General features: G+C 41.1%; 1 protein-coding gene across 1 annotated transcript in view; it reads right to left on the reverse strand.

Moving 5' to 3' along the window:
- Positions 1-26476, reverse strand: part of ANKRD45 (ankyrin repeat domain 45) — a 306215-nt gene that overhangs the window by 51343 nt on the left and 228396 nt on the right. Inside the window, exon 3 of the mRNA XM_053693255.1 lies at positions 25447-25541. Within this exon, the coding sequence (XP_053549230.1) occupies positions 25447-25541 (95 nt within the window). The remainder of the gene's footprint in view (positions 1-25446; positions 25542-26476) is intronic.

Raw genomic sequence — 26476 nt, forward strand, 5'->3', positions numbered from 1 at the left:
GAAGAAAAACATAAATTATGCTTACCTGGTCATTTTCTTTTCTTCCGATAAAAAGAGTCCAAAGCTCCCCACCCGTATTTTTTATGTGGGGCGTCTGTATTTTCTTCTTCTGGCACCTTTTTCACCCTGATATTTCTTCTACTGTTCCTTGTTCCACGGCAGAATGACTGGGGATGAGGGAAGTGGGAGGAGTATTTAAGCCTTTGGCTGGGGTGTCTTTGCCTCCTCCTTGGTGGCCAGGTTCTTATTTCCCAAAAGTAATGAATGCAGCTGTGGACTCTTTCCATCCGAAGAAAAGAAAATGATCAGGTAAGCATAATTTATATTTTGTCTATTTGTAAGGGAAGGTGCGGGGAGAGTTTGATTAGCTCACCCTCTATTCATACTATTTTCTTCTATTGTTATACTGCATATATTGTTTGATATGATAGTGTTATACTTGTAATTATTTTTAGGTTTCATTTATACTTTTTTTATTTTTTACTGTAGTCTCCCTCCCAGTGTTGTAGCTCTATCCAGGTACTATTGCTCAGGCTTGGACCTCCATCCCCCTGGCAACTTACTGATTGGTGATCTCGAAACTGACTGCTTGACTCAACAATGTTTTTATGGCCTTCATCATTCCACTGCAAGTATCTCTGATATCTCACATTAGGCAATACATGGCACATAAATACATGTTGATGTTTGTTTGTTGTATCCACCATACCCAAATAATTTATAATGGCTAAAAAAAATCAACCATTTAATTTGGAATGTTAGGACATCACATCATAATAATCCATAAAGAGGAAAAGCATTTTGAAAATCTTCAAAAATAAATTAACTGATATAGCAATATTGACTGAGACCCATTTAACCTTTTAACGCTGTTACAGTGTTCTATTCCGCCCTAACCGCGCCGGGCTTTAGCTCTGTTAGTACGGAATAGAACGTCCAAGCTGTTTGGATGTCCTAAAGCCAACGGCGCTTCCAGGATGGAATCGTGGTCTGGAGGGCATGCCTAGCGTCATAGGGACACCCCCTGACCTGAACCTGTTGGCACTCTACAAATACCTGATAATAATAATAATAATCCCATCATTGCAATCTCCTGATCGCGTGCACAATCACGGGATTTCAATTTATCTACATCGGAAAGTTGTTCCGATGTAGACAAATTAACCCTGTCATTAAAGGGTTAAATCAAAGACAGCATAAAAAAACTTTGTCAGGGTTGGTTAGGTGAAGTGGTAGCTATTGTTTTCAACAACAAAAGGGCCAGAGGGGTTGCAGTGCTTTTCAGAAAAGGACTGAACTATTAAAACAAAATTTATGCTTACCTGATAAATTCTTTACTTTTCAGAATGATGATGGTCTACAGTCCTCCATAACATATGGGATATATTTCTCGCCACTAGGAGGAGGTCAAGAACCCATATTAAAGCTTAAAATCCCTCCCACCTCCCATCTCTCTCTAGTTTAAAGTATAGCCGAGTAGAGAATAGGAAACATATAGATAGGAAAGACAAAGCAGGGTCTTTAGAGGTGTCATTAGAACTGTCGCCCAAACATTGAAATGGACGGGGCCTGTGGACCATCATCATGCTGAAAGAAAATAATTTATGATATATAAACATATAGTAATATCTATTTAAAATACGTTGAACATATTTCTTTTTTGTGAAGAACAATGGAATGTGAAACATTTACAGTTAAATACTTTATTAAAAATACATATTGCATAAAACATAATTTATGTAAGAACTTACCTGATAAATTAATTTCTTTCATATTGGCAAGAGTCCATGAGCTAGTGACATATGGGATATACAATCCTACCAGGAGGGGCAAAGTTTCCCAAACCTCAAAATGCCTATAAATACACCCCTCACCACACCCACAATTCAGTTTAACGAATAGCCAAGCAGTGGGGTGATAAAGAAAGGAGTAGAAAGCATCAACAAAGGAAATTTGGAAATAATTGTGCTTTATACAAAAAATCATAACCACCATAAAAAGGGTGGGCCTCATGGACTCTTGCCAATATGAAAGAAATGAATTTATCAGGTAAGTTCTTACATAAATTATGTTTTCTTTCATGTAATTGGCAAGAGTCCATGAGCTAGTGACATATGGGATATCAATACCCAAGATGTGGAGTCTTCCACTTAAGAGTCACTAGAGAGGGAGGGAATAAAAATAAAAACAGCCATATTTCGCTGAAAAAATTAATCCACAACCCAAAAAAATAAGTTTATTTTCATTTTTGAAAGAAAAAAACTTAAATCAAAAAGCAGAAGAATCAAACTGAAACAGCTGCCTGAAGAACTTTTCTACCAAAAACTGCTTCCAAAGAAGCAAATACATCAAAACGGTAGAATTTAGTAAATGTATGCAAAGAAGACCAAGTGGCCGCTTTGCAAATCTGATCAACTGAAGCTTCATTCTTAAAAGCCCACGAAGTGGAGACTGATCTAGTAGAATGATCTGTAATTCTCTGAGGCGGGGCCTGACCCGACTCCAAATAAGCTTGATGAATCAAAAATTTCAACCAAGAAGCCAAGGAAATAGCAGAAGCCTTCTGACCTTTCCTAGGACCAGAAAATAAAACAAATAGACTGGAAGTCTTCCTGAAATCTTTAGTAGCTTCCACATAATATTTCAAAGCTCTTACCACATCCAAAGAATTCTTAGGATTAGGACATAAGGAAGGGACAACAATTTCTCAACTAATGTTGTTAGAATTCACAACCTTAGGTAAGAATTGAAAAGAAGTCCGCAAAACTGCCTTATCCTGATGAAAAATCAGAAAAGGAGACTCACAAGAAAGAGCAGATAGCTCAGAAACTCTTCTAGCAGAAGAGATAGCCAAAAGGAACAACACTTTCCAAGAAAGTAGTTTAATGTCCAAAGAATGCATAGGCTCAAATGGAGGAGCCTGTAACGCCTTCAGAACCAAATTAAGACTCCAAGGAGGAGAAATTGATTTAATGACAGGCTTAATACGAACTAAAGCCTGTACAAAACAGTGAATATCAGGAAGTATAGCAATCTTTCTGTGAAATAAAACAGAAAGAGCGGAGATTTGTCCTTTCAAGGAACTTGCAGACAAACCCTTATCCAAACCATCCTGAAGGAACTGTAAAATTCTAGGAATTCTAAAAGAATGCCAGGAGAATTTATGAGAAGAACACCATGAAATTTAAGTCTTCCAAACTCTATAATAAATCTTTCTAGAGACAGATTTACGAGCTTGTAACATAGTATTAATCACTGAGTCAGAGAAACCTCTATGACTTAGAACTAAGCGTTCAATTTCCATACCTTCAAATTTAATGATTTGAGATCCTGATGGAAAAAACGGACCTTGAGATAGTAGGTCCGGCCGTAACGGAAGTGGCCAAGGCGGGCAACTGGACAGATCCGCATACCAAAACCTGTGTGGCCATCCTGGAGCCACCAGCAACACAAAAGACTGTTCCATGATGATTTTGGAGATCACTCTTGGAAGGAGAACTAGAGGCGGGAAGATGTAAGCAGGTTGATAACACCAAGGAAGTGTCAGCGCATTCCACTGCTTCTGCCTGAACATCCCTGGACCTGGACAGGTATCTGGGAAGTTTTTTGTTTAGATGAACAATCTGAGAAAACACATCTGGATGGAGAGACCACTCCCCTGGATGTAAAGTCTGGCGGCTGAGATAATCCGCCCCCCAATTGTCTACACCTGGGATATGCACCGCAGAGATTAGACAGGAGCTGGATTCCGCCCAGGCAAGTATCCAAGATACTTCTTTCATAGCTTGGGGACTGTGAGTCCCACCCTGATGATTGACATAAGCCACAGTCGTGATATTGTCTGTCTGAAAACAAATGAACGGTTCTCTCTTTAGCAGAGGCCAGAACTGAAGAGCCCCGAGAATTGCACGGAGTTCTAATATATTTATTGGTAATCTCGCCTCTTGAGATTTCCAAACCCCTTGTGCTGTTAGAGATCCCCAAACAGCTCCCCAACCTGAAAGACTCGCATCTGTTGTGATCACAGTTCAGGTTGGGCGAACAAAAGAAGCCCCTTGAACCAAACGATGGTGATCTATCCACCATGTCAGAGAGTGTCGTACATTGGGATTCAAGGATATTAATTGTGATATCTTTGTATAATCCCTGCACCATTGATTCAGCATACAAAGCTGTAGAGGTCTCATGTGAAAACGAGCAAAGGGGATTGCGTCCGATGCTGCAGTCATGAGACCTAAAACTTCCATGCACATAGCCACTGAAGGGAATGACTGAGACTGAAGGAGCCGGCATGCTGCGACCAATTTTAAACGTCTCTTGTCTGTTAGAGACAGAGTCATGGACACTGAATCTATCTGGAAGCCTAAAAAGCTGACCCTTGTCTGAGGAATCAAGAAACTTTTTGGTAAATTGATCCTCCAACCATGTTTCCGAAGAAACAACACTAGTTGATTCGTGTGAGATTCTGCAGTATGTAAAGACTGAGCTAGTACCAAGATATCGTCCAAATAAGGAAACACTGCAATACCCTGTTCTCTGATTACAGATAGTAGGGCACCCAGAACCTTTGAAAAGATTATTGGAGCTGTTGCTAGGCCAAATGGAAGAGCAACAAATTGGTAATGCTTGTCTAGAAAAGAGAATCTCAGAAACTGATAGTGTTCTGGATGAATCGGAATATGAAGGTATGCATCCTGCAAGTCTATTGTGGATATAAAATGTCCTTGCTGAACAAAAGGCATAATAGTCCTTATAGTCACCATCTTGAAAGTTGGTACTCTTACATAACGATTCAAAATTGTCAGATCCAGAACTGGTCTGAACAAATTTTCTTTCTTTGGTACAATGAATAGGTTTGAATAAAACCCCAAACCTTGTTCCTGAGGAGGAACTGTCATGATTACCCCTGAAGACTCCAGGTCTGAAACACACTTCAGAAAAGCCTGAGCTTTTACTGGATTCACAGGGATGCGTGAGAGAAAAAATCTTCTCACAGGAGGTCTTACTTTGAATCCTATTCGATACCCTTGAGAGACAATGCTCTGAATCCAATGATTTTGGACAGATTGTATCCAAAAATCCTTGAAAACCTTAATCTGCCCCCTACCAGCTGAGCTGGAATGAGGGCCGCACCTTCATGCGGACTTAGGGGCAGACTTTGGTTTCCTAAATGGCTTGGATTTATTCCAATTTGAGGAAGGCTTCCAACTGGAAGCAGATTCCTTGGGAGGAGGATTGAGTTTTTGTTCCTTATTCTGACGAAAGGAACGAAAACGGTTAGAAGCCTTAGATTTACCCTTAGGTTTTTTATCCTGAGGCAAAAAAACTCCTTTTCCTCCAGTGATAGTTGAAATAATAGAATCCAACTGAGAACCAAATAAATTATTACCTTGGAAAGAAAGAGATAGTAATCTAGATTTAGATGTCATATCAGCATTCCAAGATTTAAGCCACAAAGCTCTTCTAGCTAATACAGCTAAAGACATGGATCTAACATCAATTTTGATAATATCAAAAATGGCATCATAAATAAAATGATTAGCATGTTGCAGTAAGCAAACAATGCTAGATATGTCAAAATCCAATTCATGTTGCGCTAAATTTTCCACCCAGAAAGTTGATGCAGCTGCAACATCACCCAAAGAAATAGCAGGTCTGAGAAGATGACCTGAATATAAATAGGCCTTCCTTAGATAAGATTCAAGCTTCCTATCTAAAGGATCCTTAAAGGAAGTGCTATCTTCCATAGGAATAGTGGTACGTTTAGCAAGAGTAGAAATAGCCCCATCAACTTTGGGGATCTTTTCCCAAAACTCTATAGATTTTTCTGGTAAAGGATACAATCTCTTAAACCTTGAAGAAGGAATAAAGGAAGTACCTGGCTTATTCCATTCCCTAGAAATCATATCAGAAATAGCCTCAGGAATGGGAAAAACACCTGGGGAAACCACAGGAGGTTTAAAAACAGCATTTAAACGTTTATTAGACTGAACGTCAATAGGACTGGTTACCTCAATATCCAAAGTAATTAACACTTCTTTTAATAAAGAACACATATACTCTATTTTAAATAAATAAGTAGATTTGTCAGTGTCAATATCTGAGGAAGGATCTTCTGTTTCAGATAGATCCTCATCAGAAGAGGATGAATTATTATGTTGTTGGTCATTTGAAATTTCATCAGCTAAATGAGAAGTTTTAAAAGACCTTTTACGTTTATTAGAAGGTGGAAATGCAGACAAAGCCTTCATAAAAGAATCAGAAACAAATTCTTTAAAATTTAAAGGTATATCATGCACATTAGAAGTTGAAGGAACTGCAACTGGCAATGTACTATTACTGATAGAAACACTATCTGCATGTAAAAGTTTATCATGACAACTATTACAAATGACATTCGGTGGAATAATTTCTACAATTTTACAACAAATGCACTTAGCTTTGGTAGAACCGATGTCAGGCAGCAATGTTCCAGCAGAAACTTCAGAGGCAGGATCAGATTGGGACATCTTGCTCAATGTAAGAGAAAAAACAACATATAAAGAAAAATTATCTATTTCCTTAAATGACAGTTTCAGGAATGGGAAAAAATGCAAAAGCATAGGCCTCTTGATAGAGAAGAAAGCAGGAGGCAAACAACAATGGGGTATTGAAAAAATGAAAAAAATTTGGCGCCAAGTATGACGCACAACGTAACGTAAACTTTTTTGGCGCCAAAAATGACCGGAAATGACACAATTGCGTCACTAATGACGCCACCGTGTGAAAGGTCTCGGCGTCACGTATGATACCGGAAATGACGAAGTTGCGTCAAAAACGTATTTTTCCGCGCCAAAAAAGTTTGCGCCAAAAATGACGCAATAAAGTCTAACATTTGACGCACCCGCGGGCCTAACACCCACAATTGCAAAAAACATAATTTATGTAAGAACTTACCTGATAAATTCATTTCTTTCATATTAGCAAGAGTCCATGAGCTAGTGACGTATGGGATATACATTCCTACCAGGAGGGGCAAAGTTTCCCAAACCTCAAAATGCCTATAAATACACCCCTCACCACACCCACAAATCAGTTTAACGAATAGCCAAGAAGTGGGGTGATAAGAAAAAAGTGCAAAAGCATAAAAAATAAGGAATTGGAATAATTGTGCTTTATACAAAAAAATTATAACCACCACAAAAAAGGGTGGGCCTCATGGACTCTTGCTAATATGAAAGAAATGAATTTATCAGGTAAGTTCTTACATAAATTATGTTTTCTTTCATGTAATTAGCAAGAGTCCATGAGCTAGTGACGTATGGGATAATGACTACCCAAGATGTGGATCTTCCACGCAAGAGTCACTAGAGAGGGAGGGATAAATAAAGACAGCCAATTCCGCTGAAAATAATCCACACCCAAAATAAAGTTTAAATCTTATAATGAAAAAAACTGAAATTATAAGCAGAAGAATCAAACTGAAACAGCTGCCTGAAGTACTTTTCTACCAAAAACTGCTTCAGAAGAAGAAAACACATCAAAATGGTAGAATTTAGTAAAAGTATGCAAAGAAGACCAAGTCGCTGCTTTGCAAATCTGATCAACCGAAACTTCATTCCTAAATGCCCAGGAAGTAGAAACTGACCTAGTAGAATGAGCTGTAATCCTTTGAGGCGGAGATTTATCCGACTCAACATAAGCATGATGAATTAAAGATTTCAACCAAGATGCCAAAGAAATGGCAGAGGCCTTCTGACCTTTCCTAGAACCGGAAAAGATAACAAATAGACTAGAAGTCTTTCGGAAAGTCTTAGTAGCTTCAACATAATATTTCAAAGCTCTAACTACATCCAAAGAATGCAATGATCTCTCCTTAGAATTCTTAGGGTTAGGACATTGTTACGGTACCAACAGTGTACCAAGGGTTAGTACCAGGGAACAATGCCCTGCATACAGAATCAGCACTTCACAACCTCGATCAGTTTCCCTGCAAACATGAGACCAAGCTCCACATTTCAGGTTTAAAAAAGAATATCTTTATTAAAGGCTGAATGCCTAGTATTTATACAGGTTTTGACCCCAGATGGGGGGGTTGAAAGACTCTTGTACATTAGATAAAAAAGGGGAAGACGCCCTTTTATGAAACAATAGAATCACATTACTTGAATACTTTAAACACAAGACACTCTGGGCTCTTCTTATCACTTAGGAGTTTTCTCTCTGAGGGTGATCAAACAATGGAATTCTTATCACTAACTAAATTATGGCTGTAGCCAGCAACCTGTCTTTAGAAATTAGCTTCTTAAAGCTAAACACAGTTAACTCCTTCAGTCCTGACAGAAGTGTCTGTCACATAGCTCCCCCCTTGTGGAACACTCCGGCAGACCCGGCTTGACCCTTTTGCGGGTCAACCTGGGGATGACCGGACTAGGAGGTGGTAGGCATGTCAGTTTGCTGGGACAATCCATCTGTATTCCCGTTATGAGAGAGAATTCCTGTCCATACAAACAAGGGTTCAAATTCCTCAGTGCCCAGACCAGGGCCAAACAGTCCTTCAAAATCCCATCAGCTTCTTTACGAGTTTTCTGTACCTGCTCTTTATAGGTATCCACAATCCCTTCATACTGACATAGGGTGCCCTTGAGTTGCTGCACCTCACTATGAGCCAGCGTCAGCTTCTCCTCAAGTGTCGCTAAGTTTGTCTTTAAGGTTTCATGTCCCACTCTCAAGCTGGTGTTTTCTGCAGTCTGTCGGTGCAGCTTGTCTAGCAGAGATTCACGTTCTAAACATGCTTTTTCCTCTGCGCTCCTCTTCTCCTTCATCAGCGCATTGTAACGGGACCTCCACATATCAATAGCGGATAGAGATTTACTGAGGTCAGCGTCCTGGGTCTTAGCAGCAGGTGGGTCAGTCTCTGCTGCACGGATCTGGGCACGGGTACTCACAGGGTTAACATCAGCGGGACCCATAGGAGCGTAGGCAGAAACAAGGGGGGCCAAGTCATTTCCAAGAAGAACATCAGCAGGTAAGTCCTTCTTGACCCCCACATTCACAGGTCTAGCGCCCACTCCCCAATCCAAATGTACCCTGGCAACAGGTAGGCTGAACACATCGCCCCCTGCTACCCTCACAGCCACAGTGTCTCCAGTGTACTGTTTCTCAGACACCAAGTTCTTTTGAAGCAAGGTCATGGTAGCACCAGTATCCCGTAGACCACTGACCTTCTTCCCATTCACTTTAACCAGTTGCCGGTTATTCCGGTGGGCAGCTTGCACAAGGTTTGCCTCATGTAGGATGCTCCAGCATTCTTGCGCCTCTACGTAGCGGGCCGCAGGCTGAGGATTACGTGGGATTCCGCCGGCGGGTCTTCTCCAGGACTGCGCTTGGTTCGCTGCGTTTAGGGGACACTCTGGTCTTTTGTGCCCTAGTTGCTTACATCTAAAGCACCGAATAGGTTGTGAGTAGCACCGCGAATTGAACAGGGCTCTCTGAGGGTAGTTCGTGGCCGGAGGCCGTGTGGTATAGCGGTGCGCCGGGGTTTGGTAACTGGCAGCTGCTGGGGTGACTGGGGGTCTGTACTCCACTCTAGCAGGGGGCTTAGTGGTAGCAGTGTCCAGTTTGCGGGCATCCGTATACTCATCTGCCAAGCGAGCCGCTTCCTGCAGGGTGGAGGGTTTACGGTCCCGAACCCACTCTCGAACTCCTGCGGGTAACTTGTCGAAGCAATGTTCCAACAGGAATAGCTGCAGCACCTCTTCCCCAGATATGGCTTGGCACCCCGCTATCCAGTGAGCTGCTGTGCGGTGCACCTTACATGCCCACTCAAGGTAGGAATCTCCAGCTAATTTAACAGTGTCTCTGAACCGCCTCCGGTATGCCTCCGGTGTAACCGCATACCTGGAGAGCAGAGCCTCTTTTATAGTATTATAATCCCCGACTTCCTCATCTGGAATGGCCCGAAAAGCCTCACTGGCCCGGCCGGATAATTTTCCAGATACCCATGACCCAGTCCTCTGCGGGTACCTTGTGTAGTGCACATTGCCTCTCAAAATCCGCAAGGTACCCATCAATCTCTCCTTCTGTTTCCAGGAAGTTTTTAAAAGCTGCAAAATTTACTTTTCTCTTTTCCATCTTAGTCAGTATTGTAATAATCCCCCTCTTCCTGAGGTTACTGGCTTGTGTAGTTGCTCTTCTGGGCGATAAGGTTCATTCCGTCGCTTGCCACCAATTGTTACGGTACCAACAGTGTACCAAGGGTTAGTACCAGGGAACAATGTCCTGCATACAGAATCAGCACTTCACAACCTCGATCAGTTTCCCTGCAAACATGAGACCAAGCTCCACATTTCAGGTTTAAAAAAGAATATCTTTATTAAAGGCTGAATGCCTAGTATTTATACAGGTTTTGACCCCAGATGGGGGGGTTGAAAGACTCTTGTACATTAGATAAAAAAGGGGAAGACGCCCTTTTATGAAACAATAGAATCACATTACTTGAATACTTTAAACACAAGACACTCTGGGCTCTTCTTATCACTTAGGCGTTTTCTCTCTGAGGGTGATCAAACAATGGAATTCTTATCACTAACTAAATTATGGCTGTAGCCAGCAACCTGTCTTTAGAAATTAGCTTCTTAAAGCTAAACACAGTTAACTCCTTCAGTCCTGACAGAAGGGTCTGTCACAGACATAATGAAGGAACCACAATTTATCTACTAATGTTGTTAGAATTCACAACCTTAGGTAAAAATTTAAAAGAAGTTCGCAACACTGCCTTATCCTGATGAAAAATCAGAAAAGGAGACTCACAAGAAAGAGCAGATAATTCAGAAACTCTTCTAGCAGAAGAGATGGCCAAAAGAAACAAAACTTTCCAAGAAAGTACTTTAATGTCTAATAAATGCATAGGTTCAAACGGAGGAGCTTGAAGAGTCCCCAGAACCAAATTCAAACTCCAAGGAGGAGAAATTGACTTAATAACAGGTTTTATACGAACCAAAGCTTGTACAAAACAATGAATATCAGGAAGATTAGCAATCTTTCTGTGAAAAAGAACAGAAAGAGCAGATATTTGACCTTTCAAGGAACTTGCAGACAAACCTTTATCCAAACCATCCTGAAGAAACTGTAAAATTCTCGGAATTCTAAAAGAATGCCAGGAAAAATGATGAGAAAGACACCAAGAAATGTAAGTCTTCCAGACTCGATAATATATCTTCCTAGATACAGATTTACGAGCCTGTAACATAGTTTTAATCACAGAGTCAGAGAAACCTCTTTGACTAAGAATTAAGCGTTCAATCTCCATACCTTCAAATTTAAGGATTTGAGATCCTGATGGAAAAAAGGACCTTGCGACAGAAGGTCTGGTCTTAACGGAAGAATCCACGGATGGCAAGAGGCCATCCGGACAAGATCCGCATACCAAAACCTGTGAGGCCATGCTGGAGCCACCAGCAGAACAAACGAGCATTCCTTCAGAATCTTGGAGATTACTCTTGGAAGAAGAACTAGAGGCGGAAAGATATAGGCAGGATGATACTTCCAAGGAAGTGACAATGCATCCACTGCTTCCGCTTGAGGATCCCTGGGTCTGGACAGATACCTGGGAAGTTTCTTGTTTAGATGAGAGGCCATCAGATCTATTTCTGGAAGTCCCCACATTTGAACAATCTGAAGAAATACCTCTGGGTGAAGAGACCATTCGCCCGGATGTAACGTCTGGGGACTGAGATAATCCGCTTCCCAATTGTCTATACCTGGGATATGAACCGCAGAAACTAGACAGGAGCTGGATTCCGCCCATACCAGAATTCGAGATACTTCTTTCATAGCCAGAGGACTGTGAGTCCCTCCTTGATGATTGATGTATGCCACAGTTGTGACATTGTCTGTCTGAAAACAAATGAACGATTCTCTCTTTAGAAGAGGCCATGAATGACGTAACGTAAACTTTTTTGGCGCCAAAAATGACCGGAAATGACACAATTGCGTCACTAATGACGCCGCTGTGTGAAAGGTCTCGGCGTCACGTATGATGCCGGAAATGACGAAGTTGCGTCAAAAACGTATTTTTCCGCACCAAAAAAGTTTGCGCCAAAAATGACGCAATAAAGTCTAACATTTGACGCACCCGCGGGCCTAACACCCACAATTGCAAAAAACATAATTTATGTAAGAACTTACCTGATAAATTCATTTCTTTCATATTAGCAAGAGTCCATGAGCTAGTGACATATGGGATATACATTCCTACCAGGAGGGGCAAAGTTTCCCAAACCTCAAAATGCCTATAAATACACCCCTCACCACACCCACAAATCAGTTTAACGAATAGCCAAGAAGTGGGGTGATAAGAAAAAAGTGCGAAAGCATAAAAAATAAGGAATTGGAATAATTGTGCTTTATACAAAAAAATCATAACCACCACAAAAAAGGGTGGGCCTCATGGACTCTTGCTAATATGAAAGAAATGAATTTATCAGGTAAGTTCTTACATAAATTATGTTTTCTTTCATGTAATTAGCAAGAGTCCATGAGCTAGTGAGGTATGGGATAATGACTACCCAAGATGTGGATCTTCCACGCAAGAGTCACTAGAGAGGGAGGGATAAATAAAGACAGCCAATTCCGCTGAAAATAATCCACACCCAAAATAAAGTTTAAATCTTATAATGAAAAAAACTGAAATTATAAGCAGAAGAATCAAACTGAAACAGCTGCCTGAAGTACTTTTCTACCAAAAACTGCTTCAGAAGAAGAAAACACATCAAAATGGTAGAATTTAGTAAAAGTATGCAAAGAAGACCAAGTCGCTGCTTTGCAAATCTGATCAACCGAAGCTTCATTCCTAAATGCCCAGGAAGTAGAAACTGACCTAGTAGAATGAGCTGTAATCCTTTGAGGCGGAGATTTATCCGACTCGACATAAGCATGATGAATTAAAGATTTCAACCAAGATGCCAAAGAAATGGCAGAGGCCTTCTGACCTTTCCTAGAACCGGAAAAGATAACAAATAGACTAGAAGTCTTTCGGAAAGTCTTAGTAGCTTCAACATAATATTTCAAAACTCTAACTACATCCAAAGAATGCAATGATCTCTCCTTAGAATTCTTAGGATTAGGACATAATGAAAGAACCACAATTTATCTACTAATGTTGTTAGAATTCACAACCTTAGGTAAAAATTTAAAAGAAGTTCGCAACACTGCCTTATCCTGATGAAAAATCAGAAAAGGAGACTCACAAGAAAGAGCAGATAATTCAGAAACTCTTCTAGCAGAAGAGATGGCCAAAAGAAACAAAACTTTCCAAGAAAGTAATTTAATGTCTAATGAATGCATAGGTTCAAACGGAGGAGCTTGAAGAGCCCCCAGAACCAAATTCAAACTCCAAGGAGGAGAAATTGACTTAATAACAGGTTTTATACGAACCAAAGCTTGTACAAAACAATGAATATCAGGAAGATTAGCAATCTTTCTGTGAAAAAGAACAGAAAGAGCAGAGATTTGACCTTTCAAGGAACTTGCAGACAAACCTTTATCCAAACCATCCTGAAGAAACTGTAAAATTCTCGGAATTCTAAAAGAATGCCAGGAAAAATGATGAGAAAGACACCAAGAAATGTAAGTCTTCCAGACTCGATAATATATCTTCCTAGATACAGATTTACGAGCCTGTAACATAGTTTTAATCACAGAGTCAGAGAAACCTCTTTGACTAAGAATCAAGCGTTCAATCTCCATACCTTCAAATTTAAGGATTTGAGATCCTGATGGAAAAAAGGACCTTGCGACAGAAGGTCTGGTCTTAACGGAAGAATCCACGGATGGCAAGAGGCCATCCGGACAAGATCCGCATACCAAAACCTGTGAGGCCATGCTGGAGCCACCAGCAGAACAAACGAGCATTCCTTCAGAATCTTGGAGATTACTCTTGGAAGAAGAACTAGAGGCGGAAAGATATAGGCAGGATGATACTTCCAAGGAAGTGACAATGCATCCACTGCTTCCGCATGAGGATCCCTGGATCTGGACAGATACCTGGGAAGTTTCTTGTTTAGATGAGAGGCCATCAGATCTATTTCTGGAAGTCCCCACATTTGAACAATCTGAAGAAATACCTCTGGGTGAAGAGACCATTCGCCCGGATGTAACGTCTGGCGACTGAGATAATCCGCTTCCCAATTGTCTATACCTGGGATATGAACCGCAGAAACTAGACAGGAGCTGGATTCCGCCCATACCAGAATTCGAGATACTTCTTTCATAGCCAGAGGACTGTGAGTCCCTCCTTGATGATTGATGTATGCCACAGTTGTGACATTGTCTGTCTGAAAACAAATGAACGATTCTCTCTTTAGAAGAGGCCATGACTGAAGGGCTCTGAAAATTGCACGGAGTTCCAAAATATTGATCGGTAATCTCACCTCCTGAGATTCCCAAACCCCTTGTGCTGTCAGAGACCCCCACACAGCTCCCCAACCTGTAAGACTTGCATCTGTTGAAATTACAGTCCAAGTCGGAAGAACAAAAGAAGCCCCCTGAACTAAACGATGGTGATCTGTCCACCACGTCAGAGAGTGTCGTACAATCGGTTTTAAAGATATTAATTGAGATATCTTTGTGTAATCCCTGCACCACTGGTTCAGCATACAGAGCTGAAGAGGTTGCATGTGAAAACGAGCAAAGGGGATTGCGTCCGATGCAGCAGTCATAAGACCTAGAATTTCGATGCATAAGGCTACCGAAGGGAATGATTGTGACTGAAGGTTTCGACAAGCTGATATCAATTTTAGACGTCTCTTGTCTGTCAAAGACAGAGTCATGGACACTGAATCTATCTGGAAACCTAAAAAGGTTACCCTTGTCTGAGGAATCAATGAACTCTTTGGTAAATTGATCCTCCAACCATGATCTTGAAGAAACAACACAAGTCGATTCGTATGAGATTCTGCTAAATGTGAAGACTGAGCAAGTACCAAGATATCGTCCAAATAAGGAAATACCACAATACCCTGTTCTCTGATTACAGACAGAAGGGCACCGAGAACCTTTGTAAAAATTCTTGGAGCTGTTGCTAGGCCAAACGGCAGAGCCACAAACTGGTAATGCTTGTCTAGGAAAGAGAATCTCAGAAACTGATAGTGATCTGGATGAATCGGAATATGCAGATATGCATCCTGTAAATCTATTGTAGACATAAAATGCCCTTGCTGAACAAAAGGCAGGATAGTCCTTACAGTTACCATTTTGAATGTTGGTATCCTTACATAACGATTCAATATTTTTAGATCCAGAACTGGTCTGAAGGAATTCTCCTTCTTTGGTACAATGAAGAGATTTGAATAAAACCCCAGCCCCTGTTCCAGAACTGGAACTGGCATAATTACTCCAGCCAACTCTAGATCTGAAACACAATTCAGAAATGCTTGAGCCTTCGCTGGGTTTACTGGGACACGGGAAAGAAAAAATCTCTTTGCAGGAGGCCTTATCTTGAAGCCAATTCTGTACCCTTCTGAAACAATGTTCTGAATCCAAAGATTGTGAACGGAATTGATCCAAATTTCTTTGAAAAAACGTAATCTGCCCCTTACCAGCTGAGCTGGAATGAGGGCCGCACCTTCATGTGGACTTAGGAGCTGACTTTGGTTTTCTAAAGGGCTTGGATTTATTCCAGACTGGAGATGGTTTCCAAACTGACACCGCTCCTGTGGGTGAAGGATCAGGCTTTTGTTCCTTATTGTGACGAAAGGAACGAAAACGATTATTAGACCTAAATTTACCTTTAGATTTTTTATCCTGTGGTAAAAAAGTTCCTTTCCCTCCAGTAACAGTTGAGATAATAGAATCCAACTGAGAACCAAATAATTTATTACCCTGGAAAGAAAGGGAAAGCAAAGTTGACTTAGAAGACATATCAGCATTCCAAGTTTTAAGCCATAAAGCTCTTCTAGCTAAAATAGCTAGAGACATATACCTGACATCAACTCTAATGATATCAAAGATGGCATCGCAAATAAAATTATTAGCATGTTGAAGAAGATTAATAATGCTATAAGAATTATGATCTGTTACTTGTTGCGCTAAAGCTTCTAACCAAAAAGTTGAAGCTGCAGCAACATCCGCTAAAGATATAGCAGGTCTAAGAAGATTACCTGAACACAAGTAAGCTTTTCTTAGAAAGGATTCAATTTTCCTATCTAAAGGATCCTTAAAGGAAGTACCATCTGCCGTAGGAATAGTAGTACGCTTAGCAAGAGTAGAGACAGCCCCATCAACCTTAGGGATTTTGTCCCAAAACTCTAATCTGTCAGATGGCACAGGATATAATTGCTTAAAACGTTTAGAAGGAGTAAATGAATTACCCAAATTATTCCATTCCCTGGAAATTACTTCAGAAATAGCATCAGGGACAGGAAAAACTTCTGGAATAACTACAGGAGATTTAAAAACCTTATCTAAACGTTTAGATTTAGTATCAAGAGGACTAGAATCCTCTATTTCTAATGCAATTAGGACTTCTTTAAGCAAAGAACGAATAAATTCCATTTTAAATAAATATGAAGATTTATCAGCATCAACCTCTGAGACAGAATCCTCTGAACCAGAAGAACCATTATCAGAATCAGAATGATGATGTTCATTTAAAAATTCATCTGAAAAATGAGAAGTTTTAAAAGACCTTTTACGTTTACTAGAAGGGGGAATAACAGACATAGCCTTCTTAATGGATTTAGAAACAAAATCTCTTATGTTATCAGGAACACTCTGAGCATTAGATGTTGACGGAACAGCAACAGGTAATGTAACAGTACTAAAGGAAATATTATCTGCATTAACAAGTTTGTCATGACAATCAGTACAAACAACAGCTGGAGGAACAGATACCATAAGTTTACAGCAGATACACTTAGCTTTGGTAGATCCAGCACCAGGCAGCGATTTTCCAGAAGTATCTTCTGACTCAGTGTTAACGTGGGACATCTTGCAATATGTAATAGAAAAAACAACATATAAAGCAAAGTTGATCAAATTCCTTAAATGACAGTTTCAGGAATGGGAAAAAATGCCAGTGAACAAGCTTCTAGCAACCAGAAGCAACAAAATAATAAGACTTAAATAATGTGGAGACAATAGTGACGCCCATATTTTTTTAGCGCCAAAAAAGACGCCCACATTATTTGGCGCCTAAATGCTTTTGGCGCCAAAAATGATGCCACATCCGGAACGCCGACACTTTTGGCGCAAAAAAACGTAAAAAATGACGCAACTTCCGGCGACACGTATGACGCCGGAAACAGAAAAAAAAAAATTTGCACCAAAAAAAAAAGAATGACGCAATAAAAATGAAGCATTTTCAGCCCCCGCGAGCCTAACAGCCCACAGAGAAAAAAGTCAAATTTTAAGGTAAAAAATTGATTTATTCATATGCATTATCCCAAATATGAAACTGACTGTCTGAAATAAGGAACGTTAAACATCCTGAGTCAAGGCAAATAAATGTTTGAATACATATTATTTAGAACTTTATAAAAAAGTGCCCAACCATAGCTTAGAGTGTCACAGAAAATAAGACTTACTTACCCCAGGACACTCATCTACAAGTTGTAGAAAGCCAAACCAGTACTGAAACGAAAATCAGTAGAGGTAATGGTATATATAAGAGTATATCGTCGATCTGAAAAGGGAGGTAAGAGATGAATCTCTACGACCGATAACAGAGAACCTATGAAATAGACCCCGTAGAAGGAGATCATTGAATTCAAATAGGCAATACTCTCCTCACATCCCTCTGACATTCACTGCACGCTGAGAGGAAAACCGGGCTCCAACCTGCTGCGGAGCGCATATCAACGTAGAATCTAGCACAAACTTACTTCACCACCTCCATAGGAGGAAAAGTTTGTAAAACTGATTTGTGGGTGTGGTGAGGGGTGTATTTATAGGCATTTTGAGGTTTGGGAAACTTTGCCCCTCCTGGTAGGAATGTATATCCCATACGTCACTAGCTCATGGACTCTTGCTAATTACATGAAAGAAAGTAGTCAAATTGAAAAAAGACTAAACCCCAGGTAAGAAATAAATTTCTTAAAGTGTTTATATTCCCAAATATGAAACTGACAGTCTGCAGAAGGAAATACATGAACCTGACTCATGGCAAATATAAGTACAATACATATATTTAGAACTTTATATAATTTGCATAAAGTGCCAAACCATAGCTGAGGTGTCTTAAGAAATAAAAAACATACTTACCAAAAGACACCCATCCACATATAGCAGATAGCCAAACCAGTACTAAAACAGTTATTAGTAGAGGTAATGGTAAATTGAGAGTATATCGTCGATCTGAAAAGGGAGGTAGGAGATGAATCTCTACGACCGATAACAGAGAACCCATGAAAAAGACCCCCGTTAGAGAAATCATCGTATTCAATAGGTGATACTCCCTTCACGTCCCTCTGACATTCGCTGTACTCTGAGAGGAATCGGGCTTCAACAATGCTGAGAAGCGCATATCAACGTAGAAATCTTAGCACAAACTTACTTCACCACCTCCATAGGAGGCAAAGTTTGTAAAACTGAATTGTGGGTGTGGTGAGTGGTGTATTTATAGGCATTTTGAGGTTTGGGAAACTTCGCCCCTCCTGGTAGGATTGTATATCCCATATGTCACTAGCTCATGGACTCTTGCCAATTACATGAAAGAAATATGATTTTTCATTTTTTCAGCTACTTGAATTAAAAGGGCTCCAATCAAAGAGCAGAGATAAACCCCTTATCGCTCGTGCGCAACAGTTAGAGTGCCACTAATAATCTAGCCCTAGGTGGGCACCTTCTAATGGGGCAAGCTACTGAGCTCTGTCTGTGTACAGTTGAATGATTCTCTTTTCTATTTCTGTTTTGGCAAATGACCCTTGGGGGATTTTGTTGCTCTGAATTCTCAAAACCTCACCGGCATGGAGAAAAATCATCATATTATTTTTCTGTGTGATATATTGTAAAGTGTCTCTCCTTCACATAAATACTATTAGTGAACTCTCCTTAATGAGGCACACCGTTTCTGAGGTAAAAATGCATTTAAAACAATCCCTGAGATATCTTACAGAATCTCACCAGACCAGAGAGCTTTATAGAATCGGGCCCTAAGGCAGATATGGGCAACCAGATATGGACTCCTCCAAGCTTACTCTGCCTTAGAAGGATATAGCTCCATCTCCCCTGCCAAAGCCCATACAGGCCAAAATATACTTCTGTGGTGAACTGTACAAATCCTTCTTTAAAAAATAATTGCCTGGTTATTTTGGGGCTTAATTGTGCTTGCGGAGGGAATCAGACTGATTTATTGTAAGAAAGTTCTCTATTATGAAAGGCAAAAGTTTTCTAAAAAGAGGTGGTGCAATACCAAATTATTTTCTATCATGTATATGGAAAAAACATAATTTATGCTTACCTGATAAATTTATTTCTCTTGTAGTGTATCCAGTCCATGGATCATCCATTACTTGTGGGATATTCTCCTTCCCAACAGGAAGTTGCAAGAGGATCACCCACAGCAGAGCTGCTATATAGCTCCTCCCCTAACTGTCATATCCAGTCATTCGACCGAAAACAAACAGAGAAAGAAGAAACTATAGGGTGCAGTGGTGACTGTAGTTTAATTAAAATTTAGACCTGCCTTAAAAGGACAGGGCGGGCCGTGGACTGGATACACTACAAGAGAAATAAATTTATCAGGTAAGCATAAATTATGTTTTCTCTTGTTAAGTGTATCCAGTCCACGGATCATCCATTACTTGTGGGATACCAATACCAAAGCTAAAGTACACGGATGATGGGAGGGACAAGGCAGGATTAAGCGGAAGGAACCACTGCCTGAAGAACCTTTCTCCCAAACACAGCCTCCGAAGAAGCAAAAGTATCAAATTTGTAAAATTTTGAAAAAGTGTGAAGCAAAGACCAAGTCGCAGCCTTGCAAATCTGTTCAACAGAGGCCTCATTTTTGAAGGCCCAGGTGGAAGCCACAGCTCTAGTAGAATGAGCTGTAATCCTTTCAGGGGGCTGCTGTCCAGCAGTCTCATAGGCTAGGCTTATTACGCTCCGAAGCCAAAAGGAAAGAGAGGTTGCCGAAGCTTTTTGACCTCTCCTCTGTCCAGAGTAAACGACAAACAGGAAAGATGTTTGATAAAAATCCTTAGTAGCTTGTAAGTAAAACTTCAAGGCACGGACTACGTCCAGATTATGTAAAAGGCGTTCCTTCTTTGAAGAAGGATTAGGGCACAACGATGGAACAACAATCTCTTGATTGATATTCTTGTTAGAAACCACCTTAGGTAAAAACCCAGGTTTGGTACGCAGAACTACCTTATCTGCATGAAAAATCAGATAGGGAGAATCACATTGTAAGGCAGATAGCTCAGAGACTCTCCAAGCCGAGGAAATAGCCATCAAAAACAGAACTTTCCAAGATAAAAGTTTAATATCAATGGAATGAAGGGGTTCAAACGGAACTCCTTGAAGAACCTTAAGAACCAAGTTTAAGCTCCACGGGGGAGCAACAGGTTTAAACACAGGCTTAAATCTAACCAAAGCCTGGCAAAATGCCTGGATGTCTGGAACCTCTGCCAGACGCTTGTGCAAAAGAATAGACAGAGCAGAAATCTGTCCCTTTAAGGAACTAGCTGATAATCCTTTGTCCAAGCCCTCTTGGAGAAAAGATAATATTCTAGGAATCCTAACTTTACTCCATGAGTAAGTCTTGGATTCACACCAATAAAGATATTTACTCCATATCTTGTGGTAGATTTTCCTGGTAACAGGCTTTCGTGCCTGTATTAAAGTATCAATGACTAACTCGGAGAAGCCACGCTTTGATAGAATCAAGCGTTCAATCTCCATGCAGTCAGTCTCAGAGAAATTAGATTTGGATGATTGAAAGGACCTTGTATCAGAAGGTCCTGTCTTAGAGGCAGAGTCCATGGTGGAAAGGATGACATGTCCACTAGGTCTGCATACCAAGTCCTGCGTGGCCACGCAGGTGCTATCAGAATCACAGATGCTCTCTCCTGTTTGATTTTGGCAATCAGTCGAGGGAGCAGAGGAAACGGTGGAAACACATAAGCCAGGTTGAAGAACCAAGGCGCTGCTAGCGCATCTATCAGCGTCGCTTCTGGGTCCCTGGACCTGGATCCGTAACAAGGAAGCTTGGCATTCTGGCGAGACGCCATGAGATCCAACTCTGGTTTGCCCCAACGATGAATCAACTGAGCAAACACCTCCGGATGGAGTTCCCACTCCCCCGGATGGAAAGTCTGACGACTTAGAAAATCCGCCTCCCAGTTCTCCACGCCTGGGATATGGATTGCTGACAGGTGGGACTTCTAACATCGCTAGGGAACTCCTGGTTCCCCCTTGATGGTTGATGTAAGCCACAGTCGTGATGTTGTCTGACTGAAATCTGATGAACCTCAGTGTTGCTAACTGAGGCCAAGACAGAAGAGCATTGAATATCGCTCTTAACTCCAGAATATTTATTGGAAGGAGTTTCTCCTCCTGAGTCCACGATCCCTGTGCCTTCAGGGAATTCCAGACTGCACCCCAACCTAGAAGGCTGGCATCTGTTGTTACAATTGTCCAATCTGGCCTGCGAAACCCTTGGACAGGTGTACCCGAGACAACCACCAGAGAAGAGAATCTCTGGTCTCTTGATCCAGATTTAGCAGAGGGGACAAATCTGTGTAATCCCCATTCCACTGACTCAGCATGCATAATTGCAGCGGTCTGAGATGAAGGCGCGCAAATGGCACTATGTCCATTGCCGCTACCATTAAGCCGATTACCTCCATACACTGAGCTACCGAAGGGCGCGGAATGGAGTGAAGAACACGGCAAGCATTTAGAAGTTTTGATAACCTGGACTCCGTCAGGTAAATTTTCATTTCTACAGAATCTATAAGAGTCCCTAAGAAGGAGACTCTTGTGAGTGGGGATAGAGAACTCTTTTCCTCGTTCACTTTCCACCCGTGCGACCTCAGAAATGCCAGAACTATCTCTGTATGAGACTTGGCAACTTGAAAGCTTGACGCCTGTATCAGGATGTCGTCTAGATACGGAGCCACCGCTATGCCTCGCGGTCTTAGAACCGCCAGAAGTGAGCCCAGAAACTTTGTAAAGATTCTTGGGGCTGTAGCCAACCCGAAGGGAAGAGCTACAAATTGGTAATGCCTGTCTAGAAAGGCAAACCTTAGAAACCGATGATGATCTTTGTGAATCGGTATGTGAAGGTAGGCATCCTTTAAGTCCACTGTGGTCATGTACTGACCTTCTTGGATCATGGGTAGGATGGTCCGAATAGTTTCCATTTTGAAAGATGGAACTCTGAGGAATTTGTTTAAGACCTTTAGATCCAAAATTGGTCTGAAGGTTCCCTCTTTTTTGGGAACCACAAACAGATTTGAATAAAAACCCTGTCCTTGTTCCGTTCGCGGAACTGGATGGATCACTCCCATAACTAGGAGGTCTTGCACACAGCGTAGGAATGCCTCTTTCTTTATCTGATTTGCAGATAGCCTTGAAAGATGAAATCTCCCTTGTGGAGGGGAAGCTTTGAAGTCCAGAAGATATCCCTGAGATATGATCTCCAACGCCCAGGGATCCTGGACATCTCTTGCCCACGCCTGGGAGAAGAGAGAAAGTCTGCCCCCTACTAGATCCGTCGCCGGATAGGGGGCCGTTCCTTCATGCTGTCTTAGAGGCAGCAGCAGGCTTTCTGGCCTGCTTGCCTTTGTTCCAGGACTGGTTAGGTTTCCAGGCCTGCTTAGATTGAGCAAAAGTTCCCTCTTGTTTTGAAGCGGAGGAAGTTGATGCTGCACCTGCCTTGAAATTTCGAAAGGCACGAAAATTAGACTGTTTGGCCTTTGCTTTGGCCCTGTCCTGAGGAAGGGTGTGACCCTTACCTCCAGTAATGTCAGCAATAATTTCCTTCAAACCAGGCCCGAATAAGGTCTGCCCCTTGAAAGGAATGTTGAGTAATTTAGACTTCGAAGTCACGTCAGCTGACCAGGATTCAAGCCATAGCTCCCTACGCGCTTGGATGGCGAATCCGGAATTCTTAGCCGTTAGTTTAGTCAAATGAACAATGGCATCAGAAACAAATGAGTTAGCTAGCTTAAGTGTTCTAAGCTTGTCAATAATTTCAGTCAATGGAGCTGTATGGATGGCCTCTTCCAGGGCCTCAAACCAGAATGCCGCCGCGGCCGTGACAGGCGCAATGCATGCAAGGGGCTGTAAAATAAAACCTTGTTGAATAAACATTTTCTTAAGGTAACCCTCCAATTTTTTATCCATTGGATCTGAAAAAGCACAACTGTCCTCAACCGGGATAGTAGTACGCTTTGCTAAAGTAGAAACTGCTCCCTCCACCTTAGGGACCGTCTGCCATAAGTCCCGTGTAGTGGCGTCTATTGGAAACATTTTTCTAAATATAGGAGGTGGGGAAAAAGGCACCCCCGGTCTATCCCACTCCTTGCTAATAATTTCTGTAAGCCTTTTAGGTATAGGAAAAACATCAGTACACACCGGTACCGCATAGTATTTATCCAGCCTACACAATTTCTCTGGTACTGCAACTGTGTTACAGTCATTCAGAGCAGCTAATACCTCCCCAAGCAACACACGGAGGTTCTCAAGCTTAAATTTAAAATTAGAAATCTCTGAATCAGGTTTCCCCGAATCAGAGATGTCACCCACAGACTGAAGCTCTCCGTCCTCATGATCTGCATATTGTGACGCAGTATCAGACATGGCCCTTACAGCATCTGCGCGCTCTGTATTTCTCCTAACCCCAGAGCAATCGCGCTTGCTTCTTAATTCAGGCAACCTGGATAATACCTCTGACAGGGTATTATTCATGATTGCAGCCATGTCCTGCAAGGTAATCGCTATGGGCGTCCCTGATGTAATTGGCGCCATATTAGCGTGCATCCCCTGAGCGGGAGGCGAAGGGTCTGACACGTGGGGAGAGTTATTCGGCATAACTTCCCCCTCGTCAGAATCTTCTGGTGATATTTCTTTTATAGTTAAAGACTGATCTTTACTGTTTAAGGTGAAATCAATACATTTAGTACACATTCTCCTATGGGGCTCCACCATGGCTTTCAAACATAATGAACAAGTAGTTTCCTCTGTGTCAGACATGTTTAAACAGACTAGCAATGAGACTAGCAAGCTTGGAAAACACTTTAAACAAGTTTACAAGCAATATAAAAAATGTTACTGCACCTTTAAGAAACACAAATGTTGTCAAAATTTGAAATAACAGTGAAAAAAGGCAGTTACACTAACAAAATTTTTACAGTGTATGTAACAAGTTAGCAGAGCATTGCACCCACTTGCAAATGGATGATTAACCCCTTAATACCCAAAACTGAATAATAAAAGACAAAAACGTTTTTTTTTTTTTTTTTTGTTTTTTTTTCAGTCACAACAACTGCCACAGCTCTACTGTGGCTTTTTACCTCCCTCAAAAACGACTTTGAAGCCTTTTGAGCCCTCCAGAGATGTCCTGGATCATGCAGGAAGAAGCTGAATGTCTCTGTCAGTATTTTTAGCTGCACAGAAAAGCACTAAAAAAGGCCCCTCCCACTCATATTACAACAGTGGAAAGCCTAAGGAAACTGTTACTAGGCAAAATTCAAGCCAGCCATGTGGAAAAAAACAAGGCCCCAATAAGTTTTATCACCAAATACATTTAAAAACGATTAAACATGCCAGCAAACGTTTTATATTACATTTTTATAAGAGTATGTATCTCTATTAATAAGCCTGATACCAGTCGCTATAACTGCATTTAAGGCTTTACTTACATTAGTTCGGTATCAGCAGCATTTTCTAGCAAATTCCATCCCTAGAAAAATATTAACTGCACATACCTTATTGCAGGAAAACCTGCACGCCATTCCCTCTCTGAAGTTACCTCACTCCTCAGAATATGTGAGAACAGCCATGGATCTTAGTTACTTCTGCTAAGATCATAGAAAACGCAGGCAGATTCTTCTTCTAAATACTGCCTGAGATAAACAGTACACTCCGGCACCATTTAAAAATAACAAACTTTTGATTGAAGAATAAACTAAGTATAAAACACCACACTCCTCTTACGACCTCCATCTTGGTTGAGGCTTGCAAGAGAATGACTGGATATGACAGTCAGGGGAGGAGCTATATAGCAGCTCTGCTGTGGGTGATCCTCTTGCAACTTCCTGTTGGGAAGGAGAATATCCCACAAGTAATGGATGATCCGTGGACTGGATACACTTAACAAGAGAAATATCATATAAATTAAATAAGAACACAACAAATGCTGGATTTGTATTTCACAGTTGTGAGCCTACAAAGGATCCAGCCAGACCAAACTACATTTTAGGTGTAGCTTTAAGGACGGACAGGAAGTAGGGGGCATACCTTTTCTTCTTTGGATAGCCTAACTTGCATTTTTTCAGGCTCTGTGATGCTGCGTTGGACATGGCTGACGTACATCTTCAATTCGAGTTTTGATTCTGTGTGAAATAAAACATAAACATGAATATCATACATACTGTAATCCAGGGTCGACAAATCTGTTTAAAATTTAGGAGCCAGTAAGACATATTTTTAGTAGCCAGACAATGGTATTTGTAAATATATCTATTGAGAATAACCCAGAAAGTTAGGAGCCAGAGGTAATATTCTGTACTGTACTGATCTGTACAGGAAAAAGACAGCCACCAACAGCCTGCTCTATAGCACTAGCGCCCATGTCCCAGGAACCATCAGGGGCTTGCCCACGTGAGTTCCTAAGAGTACGGAGAAACTGTTCTGACGAACAGACATTTAAACTGAGAGCCACTGAACTTGAGCAAAGGCTAATCAACCGAGGCTATAGTAAAAGAAGCATAAAGAGAGCAAAATACAGAGCGCTACATACAAACAGGAAAGAACTATTATGCAAAAAGATCAAGAATGACTGCAAAGCTCCAAAATTAATTCTCACATATATCACACAAACACCACAAATAATTGAAATCATTAAGAAACATTGGAACATCTTAATGACAGATCCAATCCTTCGAACCAAACTAGGGGACAAACCAGCAATTGGCTACAGACGCACTAAAAACCTAAAAGATTTAGTCAGCAGCAGCAGCCATCTATGCGTTAAAAGAACTAAATCAGCATTCAACCCAGGCTCACACAGATGTGGCAATTGTCGCACATGCAAACATATAGTAAAAACAACATACAAAAGACAGATTTGGAGTGAAACACCCGATTAAAAGATACATCAGTTGTAATACAGAGGGAGTGATATATACACTACGGTGCATATGTAATTTACTCTATATTGGGATGACTACTCGCAAACTCAGATTAAGATTGATGGAGCACTTACGGAACATCAAAATTGCGACTAAAGATTTGGAAAATGGCAAAGCAATTACGAGTGTAGCATCCC

This window comes from Bombina bombina, chromosome 10, assembly GCF_027579735.1.
Source record: "Bombina bombina isolate aBomBom1 chromosome 10, aBomBom1.pri, whole genome shotgun sequence".
NCBI classification, from domain to species: Eukaryota; Metazoa; Chordata; class Amphibia; order Anura; family Bombinatoridae; genus Bombina; species Bombina bombina.